Source organism: Tupaia chinensis, unplaced genomic scaffold, assembly GCF_000334495.1.
Source record: "Tupaia chinensis unplaced genomic scaffold, TupChi_1.0 Scaffold000185_1, whole genome shotgun sequence".
In the NCBI taxonomy this organism is placed as follows: domain Eukaryota; kingdom Metazoa; phylum Chordata; class Mammalia; order Scandentia; family Tupaiidae; genus Tupaia; species Tupaia belangeri.
Window position 1 is genome coordinate 1,580,298 of NW_006159660.1, and position 17,852 is coordinate 1,598,149.

Below are 17,852 nucleotides of genomic sequence, written 5' to 3' on the forward strand. Positions count from 1 at the left end.
TTCATTCAGTTCTGGCCATAGAGTGCAGACAGTTGGCATATATTAAGCAGAGACATACCATCTTTCTCCTTCATAGCCTAACTTGCTTCACTCAGCAGTAAATCTTCCATATTCATCCACTTTCTGTGAAAAGCTAGGGTCTTGTTGTTTTTTTATGGCTGAGTAGTATTCCATAGGGTATCTGAATCACAGTTTTTCAATCCATTCCTCGGTTTGTGGACATTAGGGTTGGATCCATGTCTTAGCAATTGTGAATAATGCCGCAATAAACATTGTGGTTTTGATTTGCATCTCCTTTATGATGAGGGACGTTGACCATTTTTTCATATGCCTTTTGGTTATTCGTATGTTTTCCTTAAAATTGTTTTTTCACCTCATTTTCCCATCTTTTAATTGGGTTGACCATCTTTATTCGGGTAAGCCACTTGAGTTCTCGGTGTATTCTGGTTATTAGTCCCTTATTGGAGGCATAGTTTGCATAAATAATTTCCCATTCTGTGAGCTGTTGATTCACACTAATTACTGTGTCTTTTGCCATGCAGAAACTTCTTAATCTGATGTAATCCCATTTGTCTATTTTGGGGATTACTGATTGTGCTCTGGGGGAGAGAGGGTCTTATTTAAGAAGTCTTTGTCTACCTCATGTCTCCCAGAGTTTCCCCAGAGTTTTCCAGCAGTAGATTTATAGTTTGAGGTCTTAGGTTTAGATTTCTGATCTACTTTGAATTGATTTTTGTCAATAGTGAGAGGTAGGAGTAGATTCATTTTTCTGCAAGTAAACACCCAGTTTTTCCAGCACCATTTGCTAGAGAGGTTTTCCTTTACCCACTGCTTTGAGTGGCACCCTTTGTCAAAAATCAGTTGGCTGTATGTTCGGGAGTTTATTTCTAGGGTCTCTATTTTGTTCTATTTTGTTCCATTAGTCCACCTGCCTGTTTTTGTGCCAATACCATGCTGTTTTGATTATCACAGCATTATAGTACATTTTGGGTCAGGGAGTAAGATACTGTCCACTCCACTCTTCTTGCACAGGATTTTTTTTTTTTTTGCAATATGAGGTCTTTTATGATTCCAGACAAATTATATGATTGTCTTTTCTAGATCTGTGAAGAATGTCTCTGGTTCTTTTATTGGGATTGTGTTAAAAACGTAGATTAATTTGGGTAGTATTGCCATTTCAATTATATTAATTCTTCCAATTCAAGAACATGAGATGCCATTCCATTTTTTGTGTCATTTCAATTTATTTTTTTAGCTTCTCATAGTTTTCCTTGTGAAGGTCTTTAACTTCTGTGGTTAGATTTATAAGCTAGATATCTTATACTTTTTGTGATAAATGGAATTACTTTCTTCAGTTCTATCTCAGTCTGCCTACTGTTTGTATACAGAAATGCTATAGATTTCTGTATGGTGATTTTGTATCCTACATCTTTATTGTATTCATTTATTACTTCCAGGAATTTTTTGTGGATCTATTAAGTTCTGAGAATAAGTATTGTAACAAGTATTATAAAAGTCATTGCAAAAAAGAAGAATCTTCTGTTCATCTCCATTGTCTCTAGGAATTATAAGGGCAGGTTGAGGTCTGGGAAGCAATGAAAATTAATCAGGAAGTTTGGGGACACTGTTTATACTGGGCATCTAAAACCTGAGGTCTGGTAGCTGGAAGGAAGGGATAGCCATAGCCTTTATCCCAATCTTAGATTCCTCATTTTTCTTCTCCTGTTATCATTCTTGCCCCTGATAAGTTGCTCTTTTCATGTAAAAGATCATAAATGGATTTGGCTTGCCTATGAAAAACACAACAGATTTTTTGGAGATGTAGTAGGACATTTCATTAAATCAAAGGAAGGGTTAAATCCCAAACTCAACAAAGAACCTTAAACCAAGAATCTCTGGGGCTCAGAAAATAGTCGGCTCTTCTAGAATGCTAGATTGATTGGCTCCAAGATGTATTTCTTGCATCTCGAAAGCTTCAAATTCTTCAGAGAGAAAATATAATAGGCCCATCCTTAGACTAAAAATCTATCTTATCATTGATTAACATGGCCAAGGAGCAGGCTCATTTAACATAGAAATGGACATTGAGGGAGAGGGATTTCTGATCATATCTGTCCCCTAAGAGGGAGAATCACTGTGAATCCCTTAAACCCCTAAGAGTGTTTATTTAAAAGAAGACATTCCTACAGTGTAATAAACTATGGACACATCTACCTGCTATTTCAAGACTATGACATCATCTCATTCACATTTGTCCTTTCATGAGTCTCACTCAATGCTTTTGAGAAAATGAACTGTACTTGACTTTGACCAAGAATAACTTCTATTTATGGACATAATAGTTTCTAAGTTACAAGTGTGGGAAGAAGGGCAGGGAAATAAAAACAGAACAAAAGAAGGGAAGAAAAAGAAAGAAGGGAAGAAAAAGAAGATACCAAGAAAGAGTATAAAGCAGGAAAGTAGAGGTTGTTGTGCCTATTTAACAAGGAAAAGCTTATGGCTATGAGGCCATCTCATTAATAAGTAGAACAGACTAGTATCTATATATTTAAGACATGAATATTTTCAGATATTTTTGCAGAATATTTTTTTAAATTTTCAAATATGTTAAAATGTATTTTTTAGAAGTAAAAGCTTCAATGGACTTTTAAAAATTAACAGTAAAAATTAATTTGTTTTTATACAGAGCCTACAATAGCCCCATCTCAAGTCTCTGCAAATAGCCTGTCTTCTTCAGAAATTAAAGTCTCATGGAATACTATTCCTTGGAAGTTAAGTAATGGACACTTACTTGGCTATGAGGTAATTTATTTTATTTATTTATTTTTTAAAATAATTGTTTGATTTAACTTTATTTATTTATTTTAATTTGAACAGAGAGAGACAGAGAGAGAGAGAAGGTAAGAAAGCAAGCCACCAGGTCGGGACTCAAACCACAGTCGGCTATATGGGAGTCCAGCATCCTCAATCACCGAGCCACCTGGTAGCCCTGGTAATTTCTTATGTCTGTATGTTATCATGTTAATTTGTATCCTTTCATTTCAGTTCTTCTTAACAACACCTAAGGTGAAGTCTGCCTTTACTTGAAATTTCATACCAGCACTTTATCCCACCTGATAATCAATGAATACTGAATTTCACTCAACCAGTTGAATAAAAACAACTTTAGTTGGGGTAAAAAAGCAACTACAATAAAAGAATATGAAAGGAAATAATGTGGGCTGAAGCCACATTTTCTTCCTCTTGCCAATACATCCTCAAATGGTTGTATCAAATGCCACATGATAAAAACAATTAATATATGGACCCCTAAGTTGAGCCCCATCACATTCTTGTTTGGGATATTTAAGTAAGCAATGCACATATTATAGTTAATGAGTATAATGCAGTGATATGTCAAACTTAGGGCTCAGGCCATATGTGAACAGGACAGAGCTGGTCTGTAGAGATGAGATGGAGGAGACACATTCTCATTCAGTCCTAAAGAATAGAGAAGACAGAAGCTCATGGAGCCCATAAGAGAGTGAAATAGACTACCTCTTTGATAACTGTCCAGTTCTCAAGTGGCCTGCCTGAATTTTTTTTATGATACTACCCTTGCCCTTTTCAGCAAATTTCTTTTATATTTGAACTACTGTGAAAGAGTTTCCATTCTCTGTAACTAAACAACCACTGACCTGAATAAATATCAGTGATGAAATACAGAAAGAATAGGCTAAAAGACTGATAATCAAAGCATGGTCCATGGAATACCCCCCCACACACACACACACACACTACACCAGAATTACCTAATTTTACTATTAAGATGAGCTCATAGAACTTTCCCTGGACCCACTGACTGAATCCAAACAATGAGGACTAGGTCCTCTTAATGTACACTTTTACTAAGTTCCCATGAGGAAACACCTTGCACACTTAAATATAAGAAACTGATCTTTATACAGAGAGACCCAAACAGAGACAGAATCATCTAGATGTAAGGAAAGGAAAGTGGGAATGAAGAAATAAAAGACCACCTAAATACACTTAAGCAACATGATCAGTAACTTACAGGAAGCCAAGACCAGTTGTATGGAAGATTCATTTATCTCCATGACAGTGGATGTAAGCAATGCAAGATGGCACAATGTTCCGTAGCGGTCAGAGACCAGGCAGTGGTGTTGACAGTGAGAATAACTGGGTTGGAAGGAACATAGCTGAAAAGAATTGTAGCTCTGAGGCTAATCCTGTGGCACATCCCAATTCTGCCATGTACAGGCTGTGTGGCAAAAGTTATTTAAATTCTGTGAACCTTATTTTCCTCACTTGTTGAATGGGGACAGTTATAGGCCTGGCCTCATTTGGATTTTGAGAGGATTGAATGAAGTTGGATCTGTAATGTGTTTCTCATAATTTCTAGCTCATGACAATAAGCCATCTGTAGGTGGGAGTCATGTCGTGGAAGAGTTTTGGGGGTATTGATTTATCTGTTTCTCCCTGGTAAATATTCTGAAGCAAATATTCAACTCTGTGCTCCCTTTCCTCAAAAGAATTTAGAGAAGGCTATCAAGAGGAGTTGCCTACAAGATATTTTCCTCCCTAGCTTTGTTTGCAGAGCCATTAAGGAAATTGTTTCATGTACCCTTTAGGGTGAGAAGAGAGAAAATGCAACTTAGGATAACCTTGGAGGAAGTAAATAGCTGGGCTTACAAAAACTCCTGGGCCTCATATCTTTCTACATGCAGTGCCTGGGTGATGACAAGACCACAGAAGGAACAACTATGCTCCATACCTTTGGTTACTTAACCATTAACCAAATATGAGCCTGAACTTCTAGAGTTAAAGAGATTGAATCAAATGTAATAGTAAGTTTTCTTGGCAAGGCTATGGGATGGGAGCCCCACGAGTAACTTGAATTCCCATTAGCTGAGCAGAAGTTGAGACTGAATTTTAAATCTTAATTTATTTAAAGAAAATAAATGAACACATTTGACACTTTTCAGATAAGGGGACCAAGATGCAACCCACCATGAATAACTTTGCTCTTGACAAACCACGTGGCAGGATTATAATTTCTGACCTGGTTATAACTTGTGAAATAGTTAAGAGAAATAAATGAGAGAATATAGATAATTGCACTTGTGGGCTTCCAAGCACAACAGGAGTGTTAGTTATCCCTAGTGACTGTTGGACAGCATGGAGCTGGGTATGTTTTTAATATGTAAATTTTAGCTGGCAAGGAGTCATGTAGATAAGGATATTCTATAAGAAAGAAGTACACCATTGCTGGTCATGTCAGGAAAGAGTTCAGCTGAAAGACAGAAAAATTAAAATGCTCATTGAGCCAGCACTGTGTCCAGTTAAGTCCACACCGACATGGAATCAGACATAACTGCACTCACATTTGCTAAGTTAGGAGCTAAACTTCACAAGAGAGGAACTCTGCCTGTTTGTTCCCTGAGGTATCCCAAGTGCCTAGAGTAGTGTCTAGCATATGTGAGACACACAAAAAGACATGTGCTGATTGCTTAAATACCATTTGGGCTCCAATGTCTCACTGCCATATGTCCTTGAACAAGTTCCTAAAAATTCCCAAGGCTCAGTTAAAATACAGATAGTGGTGAGTAATTCACAGCATTGCTTGAGAAATTAAATGAGGTAAAGCAGCCATTGTCAAGATGGCTCAAAGACATTTGTGGCTTTCCTTTTTGGTTTTGAAGATTGGGCTTTGGGATGAGATTTTTGTTGAAGGTAAAGGATTGAAAACCAGTGAAGACATATCAGAAGACTTAGCGCAATGCCAATGTAAGGTTCAGTGGCTGTTTTTTTACCACATCCATGTTGCCATTAGGGCAGAAAGCCAAAAGATGACAAGCATGATGAGAAAAAAGTGACTTTTTTTGAAATTAATTATGGTCAAAAGGCATTACATCCTGCCTATTTATGTAAAGAGTTAACAAAGAAAATGCCCAAATGTAGCATGAACATGTTGGGTCATTGGAAAAATCATGATGTGTTTTTCCGTTTTTCTATGCAAAAATGCATCATGACTTTTCCGATGACCCCACTTTTCTGGTGACCCAGTAGTATTGAAAGGAAACAATGATGGGAACCAGCAGTTAGCGTAATGGCTATGTCGCTGGACTCCCACATAGTCGACCGTGGTTCGTGTCCCGGACCCGGTGGCTTAAAACTCACGCCGGGCGCGTGTGCGTGTGTGCCCAAGATCCCGAGAGGAGAATGGAGGAGAAGGGATTGCGGCGTGACCATCCCCCCTTGGGGGTGATTTCTCGCTTTCTGTCTCTAATGTCTCTCTCTGTCTGTCTGGCGAGCGCACGCGCCCTACAGTGAAAATCTCTCAAAAAAAAAGAAAGGAAACAAGGATTAAAAATGTGTTCAAGTGCTTGGTGACTATGAAGAAAAAGGAAACAAGCTAATTGGGAAAAACTTGAGAAATAATTTATGTAATTCTATGAAGATAAAGATACATTTTTGCTTCATTTCAGTAATGATTTCAAAATTAACCTGGAAAAAAAAAGTGACTTAGCAGAGTATTTAATTATCAGTCATGTGGCTAACTTTCTGGGTTGCATTTTCCCCAATTTGGCTTTAAAATTGTTAATAGCTCCTGCCTTCCTCTCATCTCAGTGAGGGTTGATCACGTGCCATGTGGCATGCTGAGCACACATCATCATTAGCATCTAGACTAATTTTCTTTCTGATTTGACCAAGCAGTAGTTGAGGAGCTCATTTCCCTGGGCTCCAATTTATTTCATCTGCTGAGCCGTTACACTCAGGCTTAGATCTTTTCTGGTGCCCTTTTGGGTAGACAAGAGATACAGACATGATAAAAGGATACAGAAGGCTTCTAAGTTCATGGGGAGTGGGTGCCTGCAGAATGAAAGCTCCAAAGTGCCAGTGTGATACATACATGCAGCCGTTTTCTTTACAGTCACTTTGTATTTTGGAAGAGAAAATTGGGGAGAATGACTCTAAGTGATTGAAACAAGTCTCCACTTGTGAATGATAGAGATCAGCATATTTGGGGGCACACCTTGTAGAAGTTTTAAAACTTTGGCAGAAGCATGTCACTAACATAACAGAATGCCCAACTAAAACTTCATCGCTGCCTTCATCTAGCCTCCACAGAATGTGATTAGTTCCTAATGTTTTAATCAGAATGGGACAGATCAAATATCTGAGTACTTTTTTTTTTTGAGAATATGAGCATTCCCTTGGAAAGAATGATATGTGTTGTATTTTATCCCTTGCTATCAGACAAAGGATTAACTTTACTAGAGCACAAGTTGAATGCACATAGGAAAAGTAGATGCAGACTGTTAAGACGTATTTATAGCTTTACTAGAACATCAGTTGATGTACACAGAAAAATTAGATGCAGACAGTTAAGACATGTATAAATAAATATGAGGCAGACAAAAAGCTTAAGTGAATAAAATGCAGACTTTTGGATAGGGTGGAAGGGTTGGTTTTTCCAGAAAGAGCTGTGACTGTAGTCTTTTGTGAGTAAGGATTACAAATGGATCTGAGTTCTTTACAAGGCATAGTTAGTTCCAACCAAACCATGGTGCAGCCTTAAGGGATATAGGGAAATGAGTATCACATATTTTCTTCTCTCCCACTTGTCTATACAATGCTTCCTATTGGCTAAATCCAGAGATAAGCCACAAGCAAAGGAGCCAAACTGATATGATTCAATAAGTCAGCTTTCCCTCCCATTACAAAAAGCAGAATAAAGAAGAGTAGTGGGACCAGCAGTTGGTGTAATAGCTATGTTGCTGGACTCGCATGTAGTCTACCATGGTTCGAGTCCCAGACTTGGTTGTTAAACTCATGCTGGGCACATGTGTATGTATGCCCAAAATCCCAAGAGGAGAGTGGAGGAGAAGGGATTGTGGCGTGGCCATCCCACCTGGGGGGTGATTTCTTGCTTTCTGTCTTTCTGTCTCTCTGGCAAGCACACATGCCCTATAGCAAAAACCTCTCCAAAACAAAACAAAACAAAACAAAAAAAGAATAGAGGAGAAACTGGATTTATCTTCCTGGAAGACATTTCAGTGCATTTTGCCTGCTTCTAATTTATTTAACTATGTCTGGTCTAACAACTAAGTTAAAATATTTGTCTCTCTGAAAATTCAAAAGTATAAACATAATTATTGCAACCTATTAAGAGTCTTTCTGACATCATACCTGTTCTTTAATGATTAAGTGGGAAAAAGTCATTTTCTAATGCATTATTATTATAACTGCATCTTATTTTAAGTTTCTGAAATATTTGTTGCAATGATATTAAGAACTCCTTGCAGCAAGAACATTTGTTTTTGGAATAACCAAATTACATGCAGAAATAGAGATAACAATTTTTAAATAATTATTTATTCAGTTTTATTTATTATTATTTTTTTAAATTTGATCAGAGATAGAGGGGCAGGGAGGGAACGTGGGAAAGGAAGCCTCCAGGTCTGAGATTCAAACTACAGTTGGCCGTTTGGGAGTCCAGTGCATTAACCACCACACCACCTGCCAGCCATAAGAGAGAATATTTTAATCCTATCATTCCTCAAGTCTACTTTGGTTTACTTACTCAGGTAAAAATATATATTTAATTGGCTTGTGGACTTGTTTTATGATTCTGAGAACAAATAGTAGTATCCCATCAAGAAATTGGACTTACAGTGTTTCATTGATGCATAAAAATACAGCACTTGAATACCTACCTTGGTGCATCTCTGATAGGAAGGAGGGAGGAATTTTTAAACTGCATTTGTTTGAGTCATTCAACAATAGAACAACCCTAAGAGCTTAGTATTTGCAGACTTTGCTCTAAGTGACAGAGACGTGTTGATGACCAAGGCAGACAAGCCTTCCTCAGACACGATTCCACCTCAAAGTCCTCCGCAGCTGGGCCAAGACATGCAGTTAATTCCCTTTCCAGGTGTCCATTCTTACTAGCAAATCAAGGTATAGTGACACATGAGTGTTCAAAGGGCAAACTGGATCTTTCAGCTTCTAGTGATGAAAACAATAGAGAACCTTCTCCTTTAGAGTGGATTTGTTTATTATTTTTCCTGCATTAAACTCAGACTGAATTTGCAATATGAAAATTCCTGGTTTTCTTCACTTTGCTAAAATTCTCAGTCATTTTCCCTTTGCATGTTGCTTTGTCTTTGATCTCTGCTTTTTGAAGTCTGGTTGGAACTTTTCATTCTATCCTGTGTCCCTTAACTTTCCTATCATAAATTTTATTTCTTTTTTCAGGCTCTGTTCTTGGTTACTTATTTCCTTTTCCTACCCTTAGTCTTCAGATTCTTTTTCTTCTTTTCTTTTTAAAAATTTGTCATAGGGCACATGTATTCATCAGAGAATGAGAGAGAGAGAGAAGAAAGCACCCCACAATGGACCATAGTCACATTACAATCCTTTATCTCCATTTCTCCAACTTACCAGGATTTGGAGTGCATGCATGCACCCACACATGCCTGGTTTGTGTCTCAAGGGTGGAATGGGATTTAAATCACATGATCAGTCATGGGAAACCTAGTTCCCTTAACCATCAGGCCACGAGGTCAGTCCTTGATCTTTAGTTAATACTGTTACTGATTTTGGGATCAACAGTTAGCATAACAACTGTGTCGCTGAACTCCCATGTAGCCGACTGCGGTTCGAGTCCCAGACCTGGTGGCTTAAACTCACGCTGGGTGCGTGTGCGTGCATGCCCAAGATCTCAAGAGGAGAATGGAGGAGAAGGGATTGCAGTGTGGCCATCCCTCTGGGGGTGATTTCTCGCTTTCTGCCTCTCTGTCTCTGTTTGTCTTTCTGGCAAGCACATGCGCCCTATAGCAAAAACCTCTCCAAAAAAAAAAAAATACTGTTACTGATTTTGTTCTTAGAAATTAGCTTTTTAGAGATAGGCCCCAGATGCAGTGGTTCATCCCTTTCCTGAAAGCTTAATCTGACTTGGGCAACCACGGTTTGAATTCTGGCCCCATCAGCTTGAAAAACACACCAGGCATATGTGCATGTATGTCCGAATTTCTAACAGGATAGAGAAATAGCATAAAAAGGACTGCAGTGTAACCATGCTCCACTGAGGAGGGGAGTGCACCTTCTCACTCTTTCTCTCTGGCTAGTGGGCATACCCTATGGCAATTAAATTATATTTTTCAGTATACCAATTCTGCTTGTTATTTTTCATATCTGACTAATCTTTTTTTAAAATCTATCTCCTTTTCCTGCATGATAGATTCAGTCCTTTTTTTTTTTTTAAGAAGCTTGGATATTTTGAATATAATTATTTTTAAATCCATTTCAGATCAGAATCTTGTAGCTAAGTCTCCCTCTGGTTGAGGCTACCGATGTCTTCTCGTGTTAGTGGAGTTCCTTGGGGGCTTTGTAATATTTGTCCTCTGCTCATCTATTGTAGATGCTACCATTATGTTCTGTCAGTTTCAACTCTTTTCTGCACAATTACATTTCCAGAGTTTGTTCCTTTAGCCCAGATACTTTATATTTTCCATCCCTCTATTATGATTGTGCCTATAAAAATCCAAAATAGCATAGAGATTTTTTGTTCTCTCAGTGATAGTTTTTTCACTATTTAAGTCCAGAACAAAAGGAGAGGGAAAATGGGATCTTTGTCTTTCATATTTTTTTTTCAACTTTTCCATCTTTTTAGAAAATGATCTAGCCTTATATAAACATTTTAGGGTAAAATTTTATGGAACATTTTTGGACATGTATAGAAAACTTACAATATTAATGATAGTGCTTTTGTTACATAGATTCAATTTTTAAGTAAAGTTACTAAGATTGCAATTAGTTTTAACTAGCTAGTATGTTCAAATTTTGTCTAAGATTTTTCTGTGTCTAGATATTTCTAATACTTCTCAGCAACTAAGATCTAAAAATAAAACTCCCATTCTGATACACAGAGATTGGCTAAAGTACTTGAAAACATATTGCTATCAAGAACCTTCAAGTACTTTCTAACAGATTTATAAAAGACATTCCATTTGTCAATTATAATTTTTTTTCAATCAGTATGTTAAGGAATACTTTCTTAGGCAACTTTTATTGTGGTAATTTGTCATCTCAGGAAAGAATGGCCTCTCCCTATAGCAAAAACCTCTCCAAAAAAAAAAATACTGTTACTGATTTTGTTCTTAGAAATTAGCTTTTTAGAGATAGGCCCCAGATGCAGTGGTTCATCCCTTTCCTGAAAGCTTAATCTGACTTGGGCAACCACGGTTTGAATTCTGGCCCCATCAGCTTGAAAAACACACCAGGCATATGTGCATGTATGTCCGAATTTCTAACAGGATAGAGAAATAGCATAAAAAGGACTGCAGTGTAACCATGCTCCACTGAGGAGGGGAGTGCACCTTCTCACTCTTTCTCTCTGGCTAGTGGGCATACCCTATGGCAATTAAATTATATTTTTCAGTATACCAATTCTGCTTGTTATTTTTCATATCTGACTAATCTTTTTTTAAAATCTATCTCCTTTTCCTGCATGATAGATTCAGTCCTTTTTTTTTTTTAAGAAGCTTGGATATTTTGAATATAATTATTTTTAAATCCATTTCAGATCAGAATCTTGTAGCTAAGTCTCCCTCTGGTTGAGGCTACCGATGTCTTCTCGTGTTAGTGGAGTTCCTTGGGGGCTTTGTAATATTTGTCCTCTGCTCATCTATTGTAGATGCTACCATTATGTTCTGTCAGTTTCAACTCTTTTCTGCACAATTACATTTCCAGAGTTTGTTCCTTTAGCCCAGATACTTTATATTTTCCATCCCTCTATTATGATTGTGCCTATAAAAATCCAAAATAGCATAGAGATATTTTGTTCTCTCAGTGATAGTTTTTTCACTATTTAAGTCCAGAACAAAAGGAGAGGGAAAATGGGATCTTTGTCTTTCATATTTTTTTTTCAACTTTTCCATCTTTTTAGAAAATGATCTAGCCTTATATAAACATTTTAGGGTAAAATTTTATGGAACATTTTTGGACATGTATAGAAAACTTACAATATTAATGATAGTGCTTTTGTTACATAGATTCAATTTTTAAGTCAAGTTACTAAGATTGCAATTAGTTTTAACTAGCTAGTATGTTCAAATTTTGTCTAAGATTTTTCTGTGTCTAGATATTTCTAATACTTCTCAGCAACTAAGATCTAAAAATAAAACTCCCATTCTGATACACAGAGATTGGCTAAAGTACTTGAAAACATATTGCTATCAAGAACCTTCAAGTACTTTCTAACAGATTTATAAAAGACATTCCATTTGTCAATTATAATTTTTTTTCAATCAGTATGTTAAGGAATACTTTCTTAGGCAACTTTTATTGTGGTAATTTGTCATCTCAGGAAAGAATGGCCTCTGAGTTAGAAGCTAACAAGAAACCGGAGTTTATGCAGGGTTACCCTGTTAGAGTTGTATAACTCCTCCGTGCCCCCACTGTCTCACTTATTAAGGAAGCAGTATCATAGCTCATATTTATGTGATTTTCCCACAATCTGTACTATATGCCAGGCCACAATTTATCAGGCTGTCTGTAACATTTTATTATAATTTTTGATTATGTGTTATTCTTAGTTACTAACTAGATGGTGCTCTCAAGGCAGAGAAAGTCTTTCATCATCTTTGAGTCATCTACACCTAACAGTACCTACAACATTTAATATTGGTGAATTTAGAATAGACACAAGCCTTTAGTATCCATCACATTTTGTTTGGCTGTAACTTTATAACTGAAACCATGCATTAACTTCAGCCCTAATTGTTTGGGTTCACATCCTCCTACTTTTGAGATGCCTGTAAAAACGCTTTAAATCTTTTCCAAGAAAAATGCACAGAAACACATTTATGGAAACAGCATTTGATATGAATTTAAGGGAGGTTATTACAAATATTAATGTATGAAAATATTGATCTAGTAAATATGTTTCCTAATTTGGGATCACTATTGAAAAATCTGGTATGTATATTGTGATATATATATTTAATTGTATTTATTTGTCTATTTATTTTTAATTTGACTAATGATGGACAGAATGAGAGAGAGAGAGAGAAAGTGAGAAAGCAAGTGATCAGGTCCGGGACTCAAACTGTGATCAGCCATGTGGGAGTCCAGCACCTTTAACCACCATGCCATGCCACCTGCTGGTCCCGTGATACTATTTTTAAAACAAGAATTGTATAGATGCTTACTTTAAAAAAAGTAAAAAAAGATAATAACTTTGTGTTTTTCACTTGGAGTACCAAAGCTGGTTACCCTATATCCCCATACATGTTTTACTTGTTTTTGAAAAACTGAACCCACCCACCCCCCAGGTGTTTCACAATAAAATCAGGATTCTGTTTTCTATTTTTTAAAAGTAAAATCTGTAGACACCAGACCCACCTTCCCCCAGTCAGCTAGAGTGAAGTAGGAGCCCTATTACTGAGAGGAACCCTTGCTATCAAGCTTGCAATAGCCCCTTGAGTCTTTATTGCCTCCAAGACTCTGAGGAATGAAGGATCAACTGCCCTTTTCACTGCGCTCAGCTTTTTACTTGTACAAATTACAAATGTTTTTGTATTTTCCTGTTAGAGTAGAAAAATGAAATGAAGGACTAGAAAGCTACATATTGCAAGAGATACAGGAGAGAGCTTGTTTCTTTATAAAAGTAAAAAAAAAAAAAAAGCCTATTCTTCTAATATGTACCTAGTTTGCTTTATTTGTTTTTGTTACCCATCTGGCTTCTGCTTTAGATGATCCAATGGTAATACCTGGTCTTATTTCTACACAGAGAATAGCTGTACTTTTCATGAGCCATTTGTTTACATATTTTGTTGTTGGCTTGGACTTTTTTACTACGTGGGTAATCCAAACTTCCCTGTAAAACATGGCAGGATTTTATAATATAAAATAGAGGTGGTGAAGGGACATTTTTTTTTCTTTCTACTTTCTCCTTCTTCTTCCAATAAAATATTTTTACCTAATTTCATACTTTTCTGCTATACATATATATGTCTTTATAAGTCTGAGATTATTTTACTTGATCCAGAATACTAAATATAATCAAATATTTTAGCATATATATTTAAAGTTAGCTCCTCCTTTAACAACTTTTCTTTGCTGGGGTTCCACGTACTCAGGACATTTGGCCATCACTGTACAACAATTCAGTGGCCTGCCAGCTTTTTTTTATTTATTTTTTTCTTTCTCTGATAGTTCACTTTCTTCAAAGAGGGACCCTCACTCTCCAGGGGAGTTTGCTCACAATTACTAATATTGTACAGTTGCGCTGGAGCTGAGGTACTCAAGGGTCAAGAAAGGAGAGAGAGTTGCTTACTAGATATTCGTTCAGGTTTCCCTTTATTCTCCCATCGATGTAATCTGGTCATATAGCGCTTACTCTCCCTGAATTTATCTGCTTCGTGTTACCTGTTTATTATTATCTCCTTCTATGGTTCCTTTTCTATGTATTTATTTTGTGATACAGAGCCTAAAGTAGCACCTAGTGTATACAGGTCCTTAGTAAATTGGTAAACTGCCCATTTTAAAGAAAATTATTTAACGAAAAGGGCAGTATTTTGTCAACTCTGCATGCGTTATGTCTTCTGTCTACCAGGTACGATACTGGAATGATGGAGGTGAAGAAGAATCATCAAACAAAGTTAAAGTGGCAGGAAATGAGACGTCAACCAGGCTTCAGGGCCTGAAGAGTAACCTGGCATATTACACGGCTGTCCGGGCTTACAACAGCGCCGGGGCTGGTCCCTTTAGCGCCACAGTTAATGCAACCACCAAGAAAACTCGTATGTATATTTCCACTTTTTGAATGGCAAGGAAAACAAGTTTAGCATTAAATATGATAGCCTTATTGGGACCAGCAGATGGCATAACGGTTATGTCATTGGACGCCCACATAGTTGACCTTGGTTCGAGTCTTGGGCCCGGCGACTTAAAACAGACACTGGGTATGTGTGTGTGTATGCCCAAAGTTCTGAGAAGAGAATGGAGGAGAAGGGATTGTGACATGACCATCTCCCCGAGGGGTGATTTCCCGCATCTTTCCCTGTCTCTCTGACGAGCAAAAACCTCTCTAAACAGAAAAATTTGATAGCCTTATTTATCAGTTTAAATGGATGATCCATGCTGTTAATTCCACTGAATGATATAAATCTAAGCAGAAACCTTGTGAACTCTAGTTTATTTAATCTTGTTCTTCATGATATCCCTAACTCTTTAGATAGAGATTCCATGTGAAAATTAATGATGTGCCCTTTTGAAAAATCTTTGTGTGGAATGTTAAGTTAAATCTGATCTGTTCACTTTTTTTTGAACTGTGATAAGCTTAGTCAGGTTCACTTTCATGCATTTTTGGTTCTCCAAAGCTTGAGGATTTCTGATAAGCATGATTAAGTTAAAGTTAGTTCCAAAGAATATGGAGTCTTTTTTTTTCCCTCCCTTTTCCTGCCTACATTATTTGAAATATGACAATATACATTAAAAATTATCATTGGAAGATGATGGCCCACATGAATTTATTGACACTTTAAAAGCATCTACACAGAGATGTCAGGGATATCTTCAAAGCTGACTTTTGTGCTACCTGCATTCACAGATAAATTTAAAAATTCCAATTTAAGTTATAATTTTATAGGTCCATAAGAAAGCCAGTGGTTTACAATTTTGGAGTGTCTCACATATATCACAGTTAAACTGGTGGCACAAATATCTATGAGATCGTCAAAAAGTTCATGAAAAATGTGTATTACTAAAAAAAAAAAACCACAGATTTCGACAGTTTTTGCACCAACTAAAACTTTTATTATAATTCTACTTTGCAGAATTTTTTAAGTCCACTATATTTAATCTTTATATTTCTTACCTTCCTCATAATGCAGGCATCTGAGTTACAGTTGCTATTGTCATTGTCACAACTAATAGAAATTGAAAGCATTCTGTGTCCCACATGCTTTAGGGCTATTGCCATATATAATTGTCTTAACTAACCCAGGCGGTAGGTATCACTAATAGTTAGATTTTAAAGCTGACAAATGTGGGGCATGAAGGAATTAGGTAACTTGAACACAATGAAATCTTTGAAAACAGAAAATGTTTTCTTAATTTCTTTTAAAATTTTATAATAAAATGTTTTCTTAACTGGCTTTATGTGTGCATGAGACAATTATTATGCTCGGGTGCCAATTTCATTAGTGCATCTTTGTTGCCACAAATGATTTCCTATTTTTTTTTAAACCTAGATTTGGTGGCTAAAATTGCTAAGAATTCCAATAATATAAAATTGAGTATGACAGGGAGGCACTTTTGCACATAATGTAAAATATTTATGAAATATAATTTTATTTTGGGTGTTAATTAATCAATGTTCATTTGATCATGAAAGTTTGAATACTTATATTTGTATTATATGAGGAAAAGAGTGTGACTAACAACTACCTAGTATAATGAGAATTGCAGAGCAAAAGTTCAGTAGCAAACTATTTAAATCGATTTAATAGCATCCATTTGTAAACAACCAACTAATGTGACAATTTAACATTTTCTAATTATTAGAAGTCTAAGCCTTTCCTCTTACACATCACACATGCTGTTTGTACCACTTTTCACTAAATGGACTTGGTTTTCCAAAAACAATTCTGAAATAGTAAGGTTTCAATATATTAGGTTGTCAAAAACTTCATGATGAATTTTGCATAGAAAAATACATCGTGACTTTTCTGATGAGCTAATATATCCTTATTTATTCAAAACACAGCATCAATCAAAAATTCTGGTTGTAAAAATATATACATAGAAGTTTATCTGGCTCTTTCCTCTGACTTAATAATTGATATTATTACTCATTAGGAATTTATGGTTGTAAGTGACAGTGTGAAATCAGTGAAGAACTTACTGAATTGTTAAGACAGAGGAAGAGACATTATACATCAATAGGGATATCGTGATAATGTATAATAAATGAAATAAAATTTTAAAAAGATGCAGAAACCCCTAATAATTTAGAGGTAGTATGTAAATACCAAATTTAGAGTAGAAATTTTCACGTGATAATGATAACAATTATTATATTAATGGCTAAAACTTACTCAACAATTTTTAGTCATGGTTCTAAGTACTTTTCACATATTGATTCTTAATTTTTACAGGTACACCATGACTTGAAAGCTATTAGCATCTTCATTTTAGATATGACGAAGCTGAGGCACATGTTGGTTTTATAACTATGTAGATCTCAGAGTAAGTAATAGCATGGCCATTCAAAACCAAGTCTAATCTTAACCGCTGTGTTTTCCTATCCTTCAACCATACAGTTAGAAAAGAATATGTATGACGACTTTAACACCAGTATTTATTGTGGTTTTGGTCTGAGCTTAGGAAGAAGGTACAGATATCAAAGATAAACAGGACTTCCATGCTCACAGAGCTATAGTGTGATGGGAATTCCAACTGAATCAAATCTCCCAGAAATACTATACTTCAATTCAACTAGAATTTATGTGTTGATTTGTAGCTGTTATCAGGGAGAAGTTTCCTACACTGAGTGAAATTCATAGAGGTAATTAAAATCCTTAATTATCCTAAAATTGTATATGCAGAACATGTATTAATTTAAAATTTTTGTGTTAATAACTTTTCAAACATGTACCAAAAGTGAAAACTAGTAGTTTTTAATAATCATCCTAAATTTTCATGTGGTTTAGTCTTGAATCTTAAGAATTTTGGTAGAGTTCCTATGACTTTCATTATGAGGAGAACTATCTGTATACTTAGGGAACAATGAACCAAAATAACATTTTTGATTACTTGCTTGCTATCTGTCTTCCCCTCTG

General features: G+C 36.1%; 1 protein-coding gene across 1 annotated transcript in view; it reads left to right on the forward strand.

Moving 5' to 3' along the window:
- CNTN3 (contactin 3) overlaps positions 1 to 17,852 on the forward strand; it is a 304,699-nt gene that overhangs the window by 274,492 nt on the left and 12,355 nt on the right. The window contains exons 18-19 of the mRNA XM_027771124.1: positions 2,687 to 2,802; positions 14,624 to 14,810. Of these exons, the coding sequence (XP_027626925.1) occupies positions 2,687 to 2,802; positions 14,624 to 14,810 (303 nt within the window). The remainder of the gene's footprint in view (positions 1 to 2,686; positions 2,803 to 14,623; positions 14,811 to 17,852) is intronic.